The sequence below is a fragment of the Asterias rubens genome, chromosome 13 (genome assembly GCF_902459465.1).
Source record: "Asterias rubens chromosome 13, eAstRub1.3, whole genome shotgun sequence".
Lineage (NCBI taxonomy): Eukaryota > Metazoa > Echinodermata > Asteroidea > Forcipulatida > Asteriidae > Asterias > Asterias rubens.
Genome location: NC_047074.1, coordinates 8014838 through 8033690, shown reverse-complemented (window position 1 = coordinate 8033690; position 18853 = coordinate 8014838). Strand labels below are relative to the sequence as shown.

General features: G+C 38.9%; 1 protein-coding gene across 4 annotated transcripts in view; it reads left to right on the top strand.

The window, feature by feature from the left end:
- LOC117298239 (adhesion G protein-coupled receptor L2-like) overlaps nucleotides 1-18853 on the top strand; it is a 44221-nt gene that overhangs the window by 15458 nt on the left and 9910 nt on the right. For all 4 annotated transcript variants that reach the window (XM_033781373.1, XM_033781376.1, XM_033781375.1 and 1 more), the window contains exons 9-18: nucleotides 1900-2013; nucleotides 2495-2676; nucleotides 3471-3520; nucleotides 6038-6161; nucleotides 7397-7491; nucleotides 8140-8251; nucleotides 12627-12777; nucleotides 15735-15801; nucleotides 16871-16937; nucleotides 17363-17448. In XM_033781373.1, coding sequence (XP_033637264.1) covers nucleotides 1900-2013; nucleotides 2495-2676; nucleotides 3471-3520; nucleotides 6038-6161; nucleotides 7397-7491; nucleotides 8140-8251; nucleotides 12627-12777; nucleotides 15735-15801; nucleotides 16871-16937; nucleotides 17363-17448 — 1048 coding nt within the window. The remainder of the gene's footprint in view (nucleotides 1-1899; nucleotides 2014-2494; nucleotides 2677-3470; nucleotides 3521-6037; nucleotides 6162-7396; nucleotides 7492-8139; nucleotides 8252-12626; nucleotides 12778-15734; nucleotides 15802-16870; nucleotides 16938-17362; nucleotides 17449-18853) is intronic.

Below are 18853 nucleotides of genomic sequence, written 5' to 3'. Positions count from 1 at the left end.
TTCCATTAATATCTCGCAACTTCGACCACAGATTGAGCTCAAATTTTCAGAGGTTTGTTATTTTATGCATATGTTGAGATACACAGACTCTAACTGTGAAGGCTAGCCTTTGACAAATACCAATAGTGTCCAGTGTCTTTACTACAACCAGGATATTTTTTTGACAAATGTTTTGACTGATTTTTTTTCTTCTTGTTAGTTGAACTCATCACTTTCTTTTCACAGTGCACACTGTTTTCAAATTTAACAACGTATTGTGTTAAAGGCAAAGTATACCCTTTTAAAAAGTTCGATTGTTTGAATAATACAATGTACTCGGGTCTTATATGAGTGCTTTATTACATCCATAAGGGGTGTATTAAATCGCATAGTTTTTTTTTCCTGCAAGGTATGTGAAGCTACGATCTAAATTATGAGACATATTCCTATAAAGGACCGTGTTATGGTTTACAAGGTGATGTGGCACAAATGCAGCTAATCTTATATGAATGTAGATAATAAAGCAAACCTGTAAACATATCAATTTAAACGGTCATGACGCTAGTGTGTATTCCACATGGGTTAAAGGGGAGGTACACGTTTGGTAATTACTCAAAACAAAAATTAACTTAAAAACTGACTTGGTAACGAGCATTGGAGAGCTGTTGATAGTATAAAACATTGTGAGAAACGGCTCCTTAACTTTAAGGCTTTCAATCTAAAACACTTCCACAAACGCCCGTGATGTCACTTTCTGTCGTGAAAAGAGCAGCCACTCTTTTAGGTTAGGCTGGTTTAGAATAGTGTTCCTCAGAATGGTATCATGTGCTTTTGTATTGAGCGTGTCATTGCTTTATTTATTGAAGTATACGGCGGCCAGTCGAATCGTGTGATCCAGCAATCTCTTACTAAGTGAGACGCTAAAAACTTCCAAAAAAGCTTTGTGTAAATGATCGTTCACATTAGCTAAATAAGCACAGAAAGTGTAAACATTTCCTAATTACGTGCATGTGATTCATGACGTGCTCTGAAAACATGAACCCATTAAAATACCTCTTCATTTCAAACGTCACCTAGGCTCAAACTGCTTGGTCATCTTCATTACTTTTGATTTTTTAAGTGACTGAGAGGTTCCTCTTGTTTTACTTGGGCAAATATACCAGAGGAAGTAACTGTCTGTCACCGTCTGCTGGTCTTGATTAATTTGCACCTGGAACCCTGGATACGTCCTCCCGGCAGTTTACTTGCTGAATTGTAGGCCCAGTGTTTGGACGTAAATCTTGAGTGCCATTTAGGAAAATACAAGCAAGAGTGGTGTTAGCAGTAACCTCATTAAACAGATTTGTTTAGACTAGAGCTGTGAATCATAACGTTTGGACGTTTCAATCAGTATAATGTAATGGTCTTCGGGGTCATGCCGCTATAATGCTTTGTAACCAAGTGGCTTTTAGCTAACATAAAAAATGTCGTCACCTCGACCAAATACTAGTCATTTTCTGGAAACGGTACGTTACCTTGACATTTTTACTATATAATTTACTGCATCAGGGCTCGATTTTACAAAGATTGTTTCAATCCTCATAATTTGTATATTATACATTTTGCTTTGTAGCCGCCCCACTGTGGTTTGTATGGATGTATCAATAAGTAAGCCAAGCTTAAACGAACATTGCAACAAGTGACCTTTGCTGAAACTAAATTAAAATGTTGTCAATCAATAAGCAAATTGTGTTCACCCGGGAGTAAAGAGATTTTAAGTTAGTAAGGTTTGCGGTTATGTAAAATCAATTTGTGGTGTAGTACTGTTTAAAAAAAAAATTATAGTAAAAAAAAGATCGATCTTTTTTAATCCTCACAGAAGGTCAATTTATGAAGTGTTATTTTACATAACTTAACTATGGAACTTTTTGATTTGTCAAGTTATGAAGGTGATGACGTTGTGTGGGGATTGTGACGATGACGAAGCTATTGGTGGACAGCTGGGGAACCAGACCTTCTCACTTTCTCTACCAAAGTCTGTCAAAGCGGCTGGAGGTAAGACTATAATTACATTAGTCCATGATGGCTGTGGCTGCTGTTAAGGTTGTTGCAGTCTATGCTTCATTGTGTGTAGACTTTGTGGAATAGCTGCAGCCGCAGCCACTGATTCAGAAACGGTTTTAGTCTCTCTGCTTTAGTCTCGGGCCGAATTTCATTAACGCCGATTTCTGCGCTTACGATCACCAAAGCTCCTCTTATTACTGTATACAAGCGCCGAACTTCTGCATTAGCTTCGTGTACGAAGAATGCCTAGTAACAAGGAGTGCGCACGTGCACAAGTAAAACTACCCTCCCTGCTTCCGGTTAGGGTTGGGTTGGTTAGGGTTGGGTTGGTTAGGGTTGGGTTGGTTAGGGTAAGCAGAGGTATACAACTGGGCCCTGTTCTCTCAGTCCATATTCAATTTGTGGCGACAAAAACTATGGACGCATTAAAACGTTCTCAATAAATTGATTGATCATACATATTGTTTTTCAGCCACAATAGCCATTTCCACTGCTAGTCTCCTTCACGAGGAGTTGCCATCCACGATAGAAGGATCCAAGACTGAAAATACAATCGGGAGCCTCGTTACTACGATATCGTTGCGCCGATGGGACGGTGAGGCCGTATTACTCACGGACGATACGCCGATGGAACTTACTTTCTCAAATTTAGAGGTATAAAACAAATCACTGGGCGAGAAACAGGTCTACTCCATTATCATTTCGCAAATACTCTGTACGCGCGCGTTAGGCCTGGAATGAGGTGCATCCTGGTCTAGCTAGCGATCAAGCTAGAACAGCAAGCTCCTCATTCAACCGTTAGCGCTTGCGCAATGGGTTTTTGCGAAAATGTCTATGGTGCACCTATTGAATTTCCTTCACTTTGGGTGCGTTCGTTTAGCTTCCCTGGGTCGATCCCGGTGTGTGGCGGTTTTGTTTTCCAGGACGAATGTGGGTAATTATCTGCACACGTTCGTCCTGGAAAGAAACCCGCCACACACCAGGGTCGACCCAGGGAAGCTAAACGAACGCACCCATTAATAGCAATAGTACGAAAGTGAGGCTATATTGGAAATACTGAGGTGCTCCACAAGCAAATGCGTGTACAGTTTTGGGGAAAATGTTAAGATCAGAGACGGGGGAAAACAAAAGAATGCTCCACAGATGCATGTTCGAGAATGTATGTGTTTGTTTGCTTGATGTTTTGAAGCTACGCACGAACGGTGTGAAACAAGTGAGAAATAACCACAATAAGTAGACTTACTGGTATCTGTTAATATGAAACTGAGCTTTCTTTAATCTATGAAATTAAAGGTGGTACGTAAACACAGCCGATACCAGCATTTATTTCCACTTTACGGATATTTAACCGCTTCATAGAAAAGAAGCAAGGACGTACGTACAAGGTTGAAACAACACTTTCCAACAATATCAGGGTTAAACAAACTAAATGTTCCATTTTCCTGCAGCCGAAAAATCAAACAGCGGAGGCGTCATGTCGGTTCTGGAAGACAGACGGGTAAGTAAATAATTTAATTGGTGACAGTAGTTTGATATTGGATATTGGATATTGGACATTCACATTTATCGAATATCGAGTATCGAAGATCGAATATCGATGTTCCTTTGCAAATATTGGATATTGGACATTAAGATAAATATATTTAACATCTAATATCAAGTTAATTTTACTATCATATATGGCCGATATGATATCGCAATCTTTGACAAGTACCCTGAACGCGTTAACACTGTTAAACACCAATATCAATTTTTCCAGAATGACATCCGACTTTTTTTATCACTTTTCTCTTCGGTGAGGGTCGTGTTAAGGCGGCCCTGACCAGAAACAAGTTCATGACGTCAACTTTATCGACCAGAACAGGTTCCGAGAGCCGCTCGGAGAAGAGGGGTCGTTGACCAGAAACAGTTCGAGTATGACGGACATCTAAAGCAGCAGTACATGGGATTGTTATGTTTCTGGTTCAAAATGAATTCAGTTGACACTTTTGGCCCATTTATATAATCCGCCATATCGACACCATGGTATGTGGGGGGGGGGGGGGTTAGGGGGGGTTAGGGGGCAAAGACAATTAAAGCGGTCTAATAATGTAGGGAACCATTCATTTATCAATTCTTTTATCGATCAATTTGGTAGGGGCAAGGGGCATGCGCGAAGGGGCAAGGGGACAAGGGCGGAGGCCTTTGAGCCACTGCGTTTGAGACTGCAACATCCCTGCTGCACTAGCCTGTTGCACAATCAAACTTGAGTGTCAACCACCACTCCTGCTTTGCAATCTTCCATTTGTGTCATTAATGTGTCTTCTTATCGTTTGAGAGCAAACGGCAAAACTGGTTTTAGCGCTTTCGTGGTGCATTTTCTAATCAAAAGTGAGGCGGTAGCGAGTGGGGGGGGGGGGCAGCGGTCTGGGCGTAACGATGCGTAACGAAAGATCCGTCATTTCTGAATGTACATAAGTACATTGCGTGCAAACTAAAATCATAATTATTGAGTGTATGAATATCAATATCAATATTTGATATTAATGTCTGTCGTCGTCTGGTATATGAGACATCCAGAATGTGGAAAGTAAAGATAAATATTTTGACATAAATTTGTTTGAGCAAGTTCAGCGAATGTTTAAATGATTATTCATTAACTTGCAAAACGCGTGGGTTTTAAGTGGTGTATATAAATGTCAACATTGGCGATACCGGTACAAGTTATTAAAGCCATTATACACTTTCGGAACAGAAAACAAAAAAAGTTCACAGATTTACAAATAACTTACAGGGTTTACAGGAGGTAATAGTGAAAGACTTCTCTTGAAATATTATTCCATGAAATGCTTTACTTATTGAGAAAACATTGAAACAATTATCAATTCTCGACATCGAGATTTACGGAACAGAAAATACACTTTCGGGAAAGAAAAAAAAAATAATCAAAGATTTACAAACAACTTACAGGGTTTACAGAAGGTAATGGTGAAAGACTTCTTTTGAAATATTATTCCATGAAACGCTTTACTTTTTGAGAAAACATTGAAAAGTTGTAAATATTTTGTTCCCTCGAAATATAATTTTTTTCCCGCAAAATGTCTTTTCAGTCCCTTGAAATGCTATTTCGTTTTATAAAACAAAAACCAGGCCAACATATGCCGGTGTTCCCCTTGAACTTATATAAAACAAACCAAACACCCGATGCTGTTTTTGAATGAGTTGAATGGTAATGCGTCTTTACATTAGCTTAGATAAATATGTACATTACAGCGTTGATATGAAAACGAAATGAAAAGCTTCGTCTAGTTCGTGCTTGAGTCACTACGTGCGCCAAGAGGATTGTTTAATTTACAGTCATTTTTATTTATATAGGAATCCCACTTGGCGTGAATTGAGTTCGATTGCTGCTCTTGTGTTTACAGTACTGTATAAATATTGATGCACATCAATGGGAATTGCAAGACGTAGCGGAAAGCGCAATGTAATTTACTGCAATTGGCTTTGAAAGTTGTGGCAAATAAATATGTTTTTGAAATAAATTAAATTTGGAAAATCATTATCAAATAATGTAACGGAAAGGTAGCGCATTATGTTCTTACCAGCGCCAGGCTCCACGTGGATGATACCAATGTCTACATCGGACGGTTAATGGGTTGACCCTGTTTTAGCCCCAGCCGTCGATTTCACCAAACTCTTCCTAACTTAGGACGGGTTCAGTTCCGTATCAAAATACGTAGGACGCATTGAACTCATCGTAAGTTAGGACGGGTTACTCGTCCTAACTTGAGATAGGATTGATCCTAGCGTTTCGTGAAATCGGCTGCAGGAGTAGGAGACAACTTTGCCCCTGGTGACAATTGATTTGGGCTGACAGCCAAAATCAGTTAACTATAGCCCTCACCTTGAAGCGACCGTCCAGCCTTGTGGTGTTAGACGACGATGTTTCTGTGTTTTGTTGTTATATTCGGTTAATTTTATCAAGGGAAATTATAATGCGTTTATTGTCAAGTGTTTTCCCCGCCTTTTTTCAAAGCGTGAAGGGTGGTGCGTGGTCGTCTAAGGGTTGCAGCGTGGCTTCCTCTAACAGCACCCATACTGTCTGCCATATGACACATCTAACCAGCTTCGCAGTTATCATGCAAATGACCCATCAACAGGTAGGTTTAATTAACGGGGCGGACATCAATGTTGGTGAGCACGTGCCCCAGTGCCCCTCCCTAGTTACGAAACTGGTTCGGCAATTGGCAAAATTATTTCCAAATACCCTCTAGAAAAGACCTTGCTGCACCCCTGAATTTGATGTTTTAGTTTTCATTTATTTGATTTGTTTGGACATTACAATAACTAACGAAGACAGGCCGTCAATCTAAGAGAGGGCAAGAGTCATCAAACAAAAGGATGCGTATCCAAGATTTGTATCAAATTTCCCTTGAGATATTTCCAGCTCAGTTCTGAGTATCTCTTCTACATACTTTCTTGAAAATTATCATAATAGTAGAAGGAAGACATATCTCGGAAATTTATAAGAAGCATTGGCCTCTGGGATCACGTAACCTCACCAGGTTTTCGTTAGAGATGGATTCAAAAAGTCATGTATAGAAACGACTTGTTTAAATTCTCATTTGTATAAAGTCCCTGGGGCATTTAGTTTTGTTCGAAGAAGTAAATTTTCTATTTTCATTTTCTTTCGGGCTTGGCTGTTAAATTATTTCTTTTGAGCACTGTGATTTTGCAAGGACTCCATAGTGTGTTGCCTGTGGTTCATTTTCTTCTATTTTGCCTTCTTCCTTATTTGTCATTTCGCAAGGACAATTAGTAGAGTCCTTAACACGTGCGTTTGCTATGTTTCCTCTTTTTTCTCTCATTGGCTTGTTTTGCGCGGATAATTTGTACTTCATAAAAGGCTTATTATGCTGGTCCATGTGAGTGTACTTCACAAAATGGAACAAAGAAAACCTCATAATGTATTTTCATTCAGGTAAGGAAGCACAGAGGAGGGGGTTCATTAGAAAATGTAACAATAGAGATTAAAAAGGGTAATTGAAGCTTTGCATGGTGAATACTGAAGAATTTTTTCAAATAGGAACCTGACTATTTTGTTCTTCCAGTCTCGGTTTGGTAACATTGATATCAACTGAAGATGGCTGCACAATGACAAGGTCTATTGCTTAGTACATCGTTGAAGGACACAAGTGCAACCCATACTTCGATAACTTAGTCAACCTAGATAACTCAGCTTGATATGCTAGACCGTTGGCCATGGCACTCTCACGTCACAGTGAACTTCCAAAGTGAACTTGATCTCATTCCTCGATGTTCATTAACACTTTTCTTTCCATTTTACATAATTCTCCTTTCCATTCTTCAATTTATGTTTTCCTATTTTTGGCAGGATCTCCCTAAATCTCTGGACTACCTGACGTGGGCTGGATGCGCCTTATCAATAACTTGCCTTGCAGTCATGCTGATCATCTTCCTTACCCAAAAGTAAAACATGAAAATCCTATCCATTTTTTCTTTTCGGACAAAAGTTAGTCCACTTCTACGATCAGAATGTGTTAGGCTAATAAATTTTACTCATTTTGGATCAGGTTGTGTTGAAATATGACAATTTGACTATTTTTTTAATCCAGGATATTTTGGGATCATTAGAATTTGACTCTTTTTACAGGACGTTTGTGATAAATAGTCGACTCTTTTCAGATAAGTGTGTTTTGGAATAATATTTTGACTTTCAAATAACTTATCGGTTTTTGAGCAGGATGTATTGTGACAACAAATCTACTTTTTCTGTAGGCCCCCTTTGTATTAAATTTAATACTTTGACTATTTTAGGATCAGGATGTATTGGGGTAATCTTGTTTACTCTTTTTAGGTCAAAATATTTTGAGATGATAATTAGACAATTCTCAGACCGGGATGTATTGAGATATTTTTAATACTTTTTGGTTAATAATTGTAACACTTTTTGGATCAGGATATATTGTAATAACAGTTTGACTCTTTTTGATGAGAACGTATTGATGTATAAATTTGACTCGTTTTTGGTTAGTATGTGTTGAGATATTAACTTGACTCATTTTGGGTCAGTAATCAGTATGGATAGAGATAATAAATTGACTCTTTTTGAATCAGGATGTACCGTGCAGACAGGAACATCATTCACATGAACCTTGCCGTGTCACTGATGCTCGCGCAGCTCATCTTTGTCTTCGGTATCGACAGAACACAGGACAAGAATCCGCAGGTAGGATGCTATTTTGTTTTTTTCTCGCATCAAAATAAATGTTAAAGGCACTGGACACTGTTGGGAATTACTCAAAATAATTATTAGCATTAAACCTTACTAGTTAACGATCAATGGAGAGCTGTTGATAGTATGAACAGTTGTGAGAAACGGCTCCCTCTGAAGTAACGTATTTGAATTTGATTTCGAGACCTCTGAATTAGATTTTGAGGTCTCGAAATCAAGCATCTATAAGCTCACAACTTCTTGTGACAAGGATGTTTTGTTCTTCCATTATTATCTCGCAACTTCGACGACCAATTGAGTTCAAATTTTCACAGGTTTGTTATTTTGTGTGAGAAGTGAGAAGACTGGTCCTTGTAAATAACCAAAAGTGTCCAGTGTCTTTAAATACCTTTACAATGTAAATAAAAAACTGCGCTAGTTGGCATGGACTAAAGAATGTGTTGACAGATGTTCTGACCAAACATTTTTTGAAAACTTTCAACTAAACAATGGTATCCATGATTAGTTGCTTTGTTTACAACAACTTCAACAATATTGGTATGGTGACTACTCAAGATATATATTAGCATAAAAACTTACTTGGTGAAGAGCAATGGAGAGCTGTTGACAATATAAAGCACTGTGATAAACATCTCTCTTTGAAGTAACTTAGTTTTTGATAAAGAGGCATTTTTTTTAAGGTAGTCGTATCAGGCCTGAAGCCTTTCTCAGCCATTTGAAGTGCAACAAGTTTTTTTTCTTAACATTATTTGCATGCAACTTCAACGAGCATTTAAGTCAAAATTTCACAGATTTATTTGCCATGCACATGTTTGGATACACCAAATGAAAATATTGGTTTTAGACAATTGCCAAACGTGTCGCGGGTTTGATTTCACTAAGAGTTTAGACAAGTCTTATCTCGAGTTAGGACGAGTTTACAGGCCTAGCCCTAAGTGTTTAATATCTCTGGTGCCTTTAAGAATATGCGTTAATGAGTGATAAAGCATAAGGGCAACAAGACACGCGTCGAAGGTGTGATAATGGTTTCTGCTTATTTCATTTGTAGAGTGTCATGGCCGAGTGGTTAAGAGCACAGAATTCAAGTTCTGGTGCGTTTTCACCGGAGTGTGGGTTCGAATCCCGGTCGTGACACTTGTGTCCTTGAGCAAGATACTTTACTATAATTGCTTCTCTTCACCCAGGGGAATAAATGGGTACCTGCGAGGGTAGAGGTTGATATTGTGAATGAAAAAGCCTTTGGAGCGATATAAACTGTTGCCCAGGTTGTATACTCCCGAGGGAGCTGAGAAACACTAAAAAGGGATGTTATTGGCCCTATGACCAGGGCACTAATGTAAAGCGCATTGATACGGTTATTGTGAAATGCGCTATATAAGAATTTGTTTAAGCGCTTAGAGGATTAAAGTGTTAGTTATTAGGCGCTATATAAATCGAAAGTTATTATTATATTACCGCCGTGTGTTTGTGTGCAGAGACCATTCGATTATGTTTTACTCATCAGTTCGTGTTGGCAATTAGGGGGGATGGGGGTTGGATGTGAGATGATACGAACATCACAAAGATTAATGTAACGATGTTGACAGTCTATCTGCCGTAGCATTCCCATCGGGGATGGTACATCATTCACACTAATTCTAAGGCGTGCATTCTCACTCAAATCACCTAATTTTCAAATCGAAGTATACAAATGCACTTTTCGAAAATTCACGGACAAAACCTACACATATATCGTCTGATTGCAGTAAGGGTCACGCTTTGGTAGTGACCCAGAAAAATAAATTGTGTAATTGTTTGTCCGAGAGCCTACTTATAGAAAGATAGTAAAGATAGTAAACATCCTGTGAGTAATCTCGTATGAAGTGCCAATGCTATGTTGACAAAAAAATAACCAAACATTTAAGCAGCTCTTCAACTTAAATTGTGCCCCCCCCCCCCCACCATTTGATTAAATTACTAGTTCTTAACATTACCTAACTTGTCTTATAGTGTGTAACTTAAAGACGAAGTAGAATGGATGTTTTCCCCGTCCCAAAATAATAGTAACTTTAAAAGAAAATTGTCACGTTGTTCTTTAAAATGTAGACTTGGCTACATCATTTTGCAGACATGCAAAATGTTCTTCCAAATTACTACAAAATAACTTACTCGACTGAAAGTACATATCATTCCCAAGTGTCCAGTGAAATAGTTTCGGCATGATGTTTTTGCCTTTGCAAGAAAAGTAAAATTTGCTATCACTTTAGGGCGATGGTCAGCCGACCATTACTGAAACGTGCGGAAAATGGTCTGTCTGTCAGTTAAAAAGAAAAAAACAATTTGCTCTCGTTGTTACCAACGCAATTAACTAAAATTAAAAAATTATTTCTACTAGAATTTGCACAAACTTTGCCCTTTTTGACCATTTCCATATTATACAAAGAGCAGTTTTAGTTTACGAGTGGGAACATATAACTTTCGGTCTTTGGTTGTCTTTGTGTTTACAGTGGAGTTCTTGTTTTTGCGCCATGAGTGTTCGACACGGCACACTAGAAATGTTCACTATTATTTGTTATTAAAGGAACACGTTGCCTTGGATCGGACGAGCTGGTCAATAAAAAGCGTTTATCTATAAAAAGCGTACAATGATCCACACAAGTTTGCCTCGAAATTGCGTGGTATTCCTTTTACTGTGCGAACTAACACGGTCGGCCATTTATGGGAGTAAAAAATTTGACTCCAAATTTGACTCCCATAAATGGCCGACCGTGTTAGTCGACGAGGTAAAAGGAAAACCGTGCAATTTCGAGGCATGTGTGTGTTGATCATTGTATTCTACTTTTACAACATCTTTCTACCCATATGAATTTTATAAAAAAACGGTTACAAACGCTTTTCAAAGACCAACTCGACCGATCCAAGGCAACGTGTTCCTTTAATATGAGGCATATACCAGCATTCTCTCCCACTTCAAAGCAAATACCCGCATGCTGGTTAAGGTAATATCTAGCCAAACAAAACACCATACTATTTTACTCTCTCATGATGTAGTTTGCTGTTAAAAAACTCCAACATCAATAACATGTCAAGCTCATAAATCATTGTCAAAAAGGTTTAAGGGATTTGGTACCATTTGTATATCAAGTTTTTGACCATGACATAAATCCCTAATCACTGTGAATGAAGCTGATCTGTGTGTAATATAATTTACCTAATATAAGTTTCAGCTCATTATTTGTCAATTTTTTGAGAACCCCCAGAGCGATGTTTTCTGGAGAGTCCCGTAAATACCAGTACTGGTAAATACGTTTTACATGCTAAAATAATGTTCGTCCCCTGAGGCGAAAATTATTTTCGTGACATTGTTTTACTCACTTCTCAATAAGTACATTAAATACCTCAGCAAGTAAAATTGTAAGGGAAGCTTTTTGATCGTCATTATCTTCAAACCATGTAAGTGTAAAATAAATACGTTGGCATTTAATTTTGTGTGGTACAAAAAGTACCCAGACCCTTTAATCCAATACTTATAAAAGTTTCAACTGACACTGTTGAATCCTCTAGGAAAAATAATCACGTCAGTGTCTGGGGAAATCAAGACGATTGGTTTGGACTGGATTTATACTCCCTTCTTGACATGTTGTGTTATTATATAACAAACATATCATCATGGGATGTATGCGCATAATTCCACGGTAAGCACAGAGCCATGAAATGGGGCCCGATCAGTGATACTCGGTAACCTCAAATGAATCAGTGATACATTTTTCTGGGTCATTTATTGCGTATTTAGGTTAGCTCTGACCCACTTGAGTGGATTGTATACGTTCGGTAGTTGGAACGCACTGTGTATTCCAATCTATATGTGTAGATAAATAACATAAAACTAATCTGCGAAAATCGTTTTTGAGATATTGCTAAAAGAATTCTGTGGCGTTCATGTCCACTATTGAAATGCACAATCTGAAAAACGTTACTGTCAGTAACAGTTCTAAGATTCAAAATTGGGGATAATAATGATACCGTTTTCAATAACTGCAGTTCTTTGGGGTAAAAAGTTTCTCAAAATGCATTCTACGATACAAAACTGCTAAAGGCCTACTTCTTACCAAGTAACTTTGTATTGCCACTATTTTCAGAGTACAAACGTAAATACACTGCTGTCGATTTCTAACTTAGGATTAATCTTAGGACGAGTTAAGTTCCATATCCTTAGACGTTAGGACGCATTGAACCCATCCTAAGTTAGGGCGAGTTACTCGTCTTAACTCGAGATAGGATTAAATCCTAGCGTTTCGTGAAATCGGCTGCAGTGCCTTTAAAAAAAGAGAGGGGGAAACCGTTTGTTCTGTTGGTTTTAATGAATGCTCGATGATTGTTTAACTGACAGGGCGTTTGTAAGACCGTAGGCATCTTGCTTCATTTCTTCCTCCTTGCTACCTTCTTCTGGATGTTGAATGAGGGGATATTCCTCCTGTCTAAGACTACATCAGCCAAGACGAGATGGCTGAGATTGCCAACTTACTTCACCGTCGGATGGGGTGAGCAATAGACTGTCGATGCAATCTTTGATCATATATTTCAGAATTGTGTCACTTTGGACCCCCATTTGTGTGGATTTACTATAGGTTTCCCAGTCCAAATTCAGGAAAACTTCATTTTGATTTAAGGCCACCGGACACCATTGGTAATTACTCAAATTAATTATTAGCATAAAAGCGTACTTGGTGATAGCTTAAAACATTGTGAGAGACGGCTCCCTCTGAAGTAACATATTTTTTTTGGAAAAAGGTAACTTCTTACTTAAATGTTAAAGTCACCTGGAAGTGGTATTTTGTCAAAATAAAGGTTTTGTCACTAAAATATGTGTTTTGATGAGTGGAATATGAATTAACAACTAACTAAGGTTTACATAAATTAGTTTCCATGTTATTTCCAAATTGGAAAAAAAGCCCGACCCGAGAGGGCGCTGTTCGTGACGTCAATCGAGGCGCGATGAATCGCATGCAGTGCCAACACAGCATACTGACGCTTGGCGCAAGCTAAAAACATACCCTCAAAGTTGAAACAATACCTGATTTTTTTTCACGTTAGGCAAATGCTTCTTTAGGTTCGTTACGTCTTTCAGGTACCTTCTTCGACTTCCCCACTAGCTTGAAAAATTATTGGGATGGCGTCATGTTTTAGAAAAGAACTTTTCTCTTCATGTCAAAATATGTAGTGTATTCCGGATTCTCGAAGCACGACGGCTCGAAGTGTTTGCCGCACAGCGCTGGAAAAGACGTCGGACCGGACAACTTGGCAAACTGACACCATCTTTAGTTGTTTTGCTGCATCCAGCAGCAATACACCTGGTTGACATTGCCGGGAAAATGCAAGAAAAAAACTTTTTCAAACGTACAAACTCACGTCCAGGACTTGAATGTACTTGCACGTACGTGTGTTCGATGTTCGATGGAAGCAAAGTCTTCCTCGATTGACGTCACAAAAGGGGTAGGCGGAGTCACCCCCCCCCCACACAACTTTATTTAATTTGTTAAACATATAAATCGTCAAAAACAATTACTCAAAAAATTATTTTATTGTTCAGGAACATATACTCTAATGTTTGAAGGGAAAAAACAATCTATTTCCAGGTGACTTTAAAAGACTTCAGGCCTGGAAAGCTTCTGAAAGCACACAATTAACTGTGCAACAAGGGTGTTTTTTTCTTGAGTCAAACTTTTCACAGACTTGTCATTTTATGCATAAATATGTTTGAATGAAGTTACTGATCTTGGACAATTACCAAAGCTATCCAGTGCCTTAAAGTCACCTGGAAGTGGTATTTTGTCAAAATAAAGCTTTTGTCACTAAAATTTGTGTTTTGATGAGTGGAATATGAATAAACAATTAACTAAGATTAACAAAAAACTAGTTTCAATGTTATTTACCAAATTTGAAAATAAGCCCGACCCGAGAGGGCGCTGTTCGTGACGTCAATCGAGGCGCGATGAATCGCATGCAGTGCCAACAAAAGTTAGTGACGCTTGGCGCAAGCTAAAAACATGCCTTCAAAGTTGAAAAAATACCTGATTTTTTTTCACGTTACGCAAATGCTCCTTTATAGGTTCGTTACGTCTTTCCTGTACCTTCTTCGACTTCCCGACTAGCTGAAAAAATGTTAGGATGGCGTCATGTTTTAGAAAAGAACTTTTCTCTTCATGTCAAAATGTGTAGTGTTTTCCGGATTCTCGAACCACGACGGCTCGAAGTGTTTGCTGCACAGCGCTGGGGAAGACTTGCAAACTGACCCCATCTTTAGTTGTTTTGCTGCATCCAGTAGCAATACACCTGGTCGACATTGCCGGAAAAATGCAATAAAAAACCTTTTTCGAAACGTACAAACTCACGACTAGGACTTGAATGTAATTGCACGTACGTGTGTTCGATGTTCGATCGAGGCACAGTCTGCCTCGATTGACGTCACCAAAGGAGTAGGCGGAGTCACCCCCACGCAACTTTATTTATTTATTTATTTAAACATATAAATCGTTAAAAACAATTACTCAAACAAATATTTTATTGTTCAGAAACATGTACTCTCATGTCTGAAGAAAACAAAGTCTATTTCCAGGTGACTTTAAACATGCATTCAAATTTCCTCCAATCCACTCAAGTGTGGTTTCTTTTAGCTATTATTATTAATGCATTCGTGCACACATGATTTCGTTTTTCTCATCCAGAATCGCTTCAGTCACTCTATTTCATTTATAGACATCTGAGAATACACTTTGATCACTCTCAACTTGAATTTTGCCTACCTTTTACACTTGATAAAATTAAATAATTAACCAGCTCTCGCTGCTGGCTTTTACGAAATTGAATGTGCGTTGCGGCCTACTGAATTTGAATGATCTAATTAGAACATTGAATGCTACACTGGTGAAATTGAATGACTTATTTTGACTGTTGAGTGCTGATTTAACGGAACATTAATTTTCAAAAGAAATCGAATGAGCCGCTGTTAAAATGAATGGATTTGTTTTTAGTTGGTCTTGAAAACTTTGTAGTGAGTGTTAAAGGAACAATAAAGAATTGCTATCAAAACAGTTGCTGGAAGTGTAAGCATTTTATGCAATCCACCATATATACACAACTGACAAACCTGTAGAAGTTTGAGACCGATCGGCCATCTGGGTCACGAGAAAATAGTGAAAACCGATAACACATTTTGTTTGACATCGTTTGCAATTTTATAAACGCTCACTGTTCGATAAACTCCAAACGGGATACTAGTTATTTCTCATCAAAATATGACATTTCAGACAAAAATATTTCAAGGGAGTGTTTTCTACAGTCATCATCATTAGACTGTGTGTTCTTTGATGTAAATCTGTGATCTTAGACGATTTGTTTTCTTATTAATTCTTTATCATTCCTTTAATTACTAAAATCTTTAAATAGACAAACCTCAATAATGATGGTTTAAAGATTCTTTGCAAACTTTTTTCCCCAGTATTTCCTCTGATAATAGTTTGCGTGACCATGGCAGCATCATTCGTATCATACGACACGGTACACAGGTAATCCACCGTTCACAATTTCTGCCTTTTCTTATAACCAGAGCCGTTTAATTAATGGGCTTATTGGAGTGTTTTTATGGGGTATTTTAAACAATCGAACATTGTATCCCACAAGGGAATTATTTACAAAAAGGGAATAACAGAACAATGATCGGATCCATAAACCGGATTCATTAGGCTGGGTGAGAGAGTTATTGGGACAAATTTAGATTAGAAGCCATTTTAGATCCCAAAACAAATGTGCACATGGGAGTGTCGTGGCCGAGCGGTTAAAAATAAGAGCACCGAATTCAAACTCTGGTGTTTCTGATCAGCAGAGTGTGGGTTCGATTCCCCAACCGTGACACTTGTGTCCTTATACAAGACACATAACCATTGCTTTGTCCTTCGGATGGGACGTAAAGCCGTTGGTCCCATGTGTTGTGTAAACGCATGTAAAAGAACCCAGTGCAATTATCGAAAAGAGAAGGGGTTCGCCCCGGTGTTCCTGGCTGAATTGGCAGCATATTGCGCCATAGCACCTTGTAAACCATTACATGGTGCTTAAGGTTTAGGTCTTATATCTCAAAATTCGCCCCACTCCTTGCAGTAATAATACCTGGCGCTTTGTACCCTTTGGCAAAAAGCGCGTTATATAAATACGGTTATTATTATTATTACATAGGGTGCCAGACCAGACTGCACATTGGGTTGTGCTGGGTTTTGAACAAAAATAGCGTCCAGCAACCACATGACCACAGAAAACTGGAAGACCTACCTCAATGCCGCTATTTTCTTATAAAACATCTCAACAACCAAATTAGTTTCAAGTGCTTTTGAAGCCAAAGCGCCCATTCCGAAGACAAAACTATACCTATTTTTTCAATGAGCATAATTTTTTAATGAGCATGCGATGACGATATGATATAAGTGCCGTAATAGTCGGAGAGAAAGTCCATTAATAACTTCGTAATTTTATATTACTAGGCTGAACCTCCGAATGAGCTTGATCCGTCAAAGAGGAGTGACTTTACAGCTGCCAAAAATTAATTAAATGGAACAAATAGTATATATACTTTGAATATTACAGGTGCTGGTTAACCGTTGGGAATGGAGGGATATTTGCGTTCATCGCTCCTGCAGCTGCCGTTATCTTGGTAATGCATAATACATTATTTAATTTTCATTTAACTTTCAATTATTTTGATCAATAGTTAGTCAGCACTATCCTGAACAATATTTCACAATATTTGCTATAATTTCTCAAAATGTTTTTTTTCGTTTTGTTTATCATTTTGGTAAAGTTTTTTTTCAATGCCAATTGTACGGGATACAATTTATAGGAAAATTGTTTCCTAAAGAGTTGTAATATTAACCAAAAGCAAAACTTCACACAGATTTATTAAGTTATGGACCCTATAGAATTGGAGTCAAGTCGTCGGTTGCCTTGATTCCAACAATTCCGTCTGATACCCTGTAGTGGCGGCGGTGCGTTCGGTGATCCCAACACACATGCCGGCTTGATTTTAAGTCTATATACTATGCTTACTGTGGTGATAACACGTTATCCTTGCCCTTTTAGATCAACATCGGTATCATCATCCAAGTCATACGAGTGTTCCTGAGCCTCAAAGCCAACATGAACAAGAAGAAGGTTGAACGAATAAGGCAAGTATTAGGCATTACGACTGATAAATACATAGTGTTCGAGAAAAATAATGGACCAATCTGTGACCACAACTATCTGAACATTTGGTTGTAAACGGACGGCAGTGGATAAAAGGAACCCAAATTGTGCCCAATACCGGCATTTCCAATGAGGCCACATGAGCCCGATATCGGCATTTCCAAAGACGCAAACGAGCCCAAATGTCAACATTTCCTATGACGCAAACGAGCCCAAATGTCGGCATTTCCCGTGATGCAAATAAGGCCAAATGTCGGCATTTCCTATGACGCAAACGAGCCCAAATGTCGGCATTTCCTATGATGCAAACGAGCCCAAATGTCGGCATTTCCCGTGATGCAAATAAGGCCAAATGTCGGCATTTCCTATGACGCAAACGAGCCCAAATGTCGGCATTTCCTATGATGCAAACGAGCCCAAATGTCGGCATTTCCCGTGATGCAAATAAGGCCAAATGTCGGCATTTCCTATGACGCAAACGAGCCCAAATGTCAGCATTTCCTATGACGCAAACGAGCCCAAATGTCGGCATTTCATATGATGCAAACGAGCCCAAATGTCAGCATTTCCTATGACGCAAACGAGCCCAAATGTCGGCATTTCCCGTGATTCAAACGAGCCCAAATGTCGGCATTTCCTATGACGCAAACGAGCCCAAACGTCGGCATTTCATATGATGCAAACGAGCCCAAATGTCGGCATTTCCTATGACGCAAACGAGCCCAAATGTCAGCATTTCCTATGACGCAAACGAGCCCAAATGTCGGCATTTCATATGATGCAAACGAGCCCAAATGTCAGCATTTCCTATGACGCAAACGAGCCCAAATGTCGGCATTTCCCGTGATTCAAACGAGCCCAAATGTCGGCATTTCCAATAACGCAAACGAGCCCAAATGTCAGCATTTCCTAGGACGCAAACAAGCCCAAATGTCGGCATTTCCCGTGATGCAAATAAGCCCAAATGTCGGCATTTCCTATGATGCAAATAAGCCCAAATGTCGGCATTTCCTATGATGCAAACGAGCCCAATTGTCGGCATTTTCCATGTACGAGCCCATTATCTGCATTTCCAATTATGCAAAACGAGCCCAATGTCGGCATTTCCCAAGAAGCTAAACGAGCCCAATGTCGGCATTTCCATTGAAGCTAAACGAGCCAAATATCTGCATTTCCATTGAAGCTTAACGTGCCCAATATCGGCATTTCCTAGGGAGCTATAACAAGCCCAATATCGGTATTTCCCACGAAGCTGAATGAGCCCAATGTCGGCTTTTCCCATGAAGCCACAGCGAGCCCAGTTTCGGCATTTAATATCGGCTTTTCCCATGACACAAATGAGCCCAATGTCGGCATTTCCCATGAAGCTAAACGAGCCCAAATTCG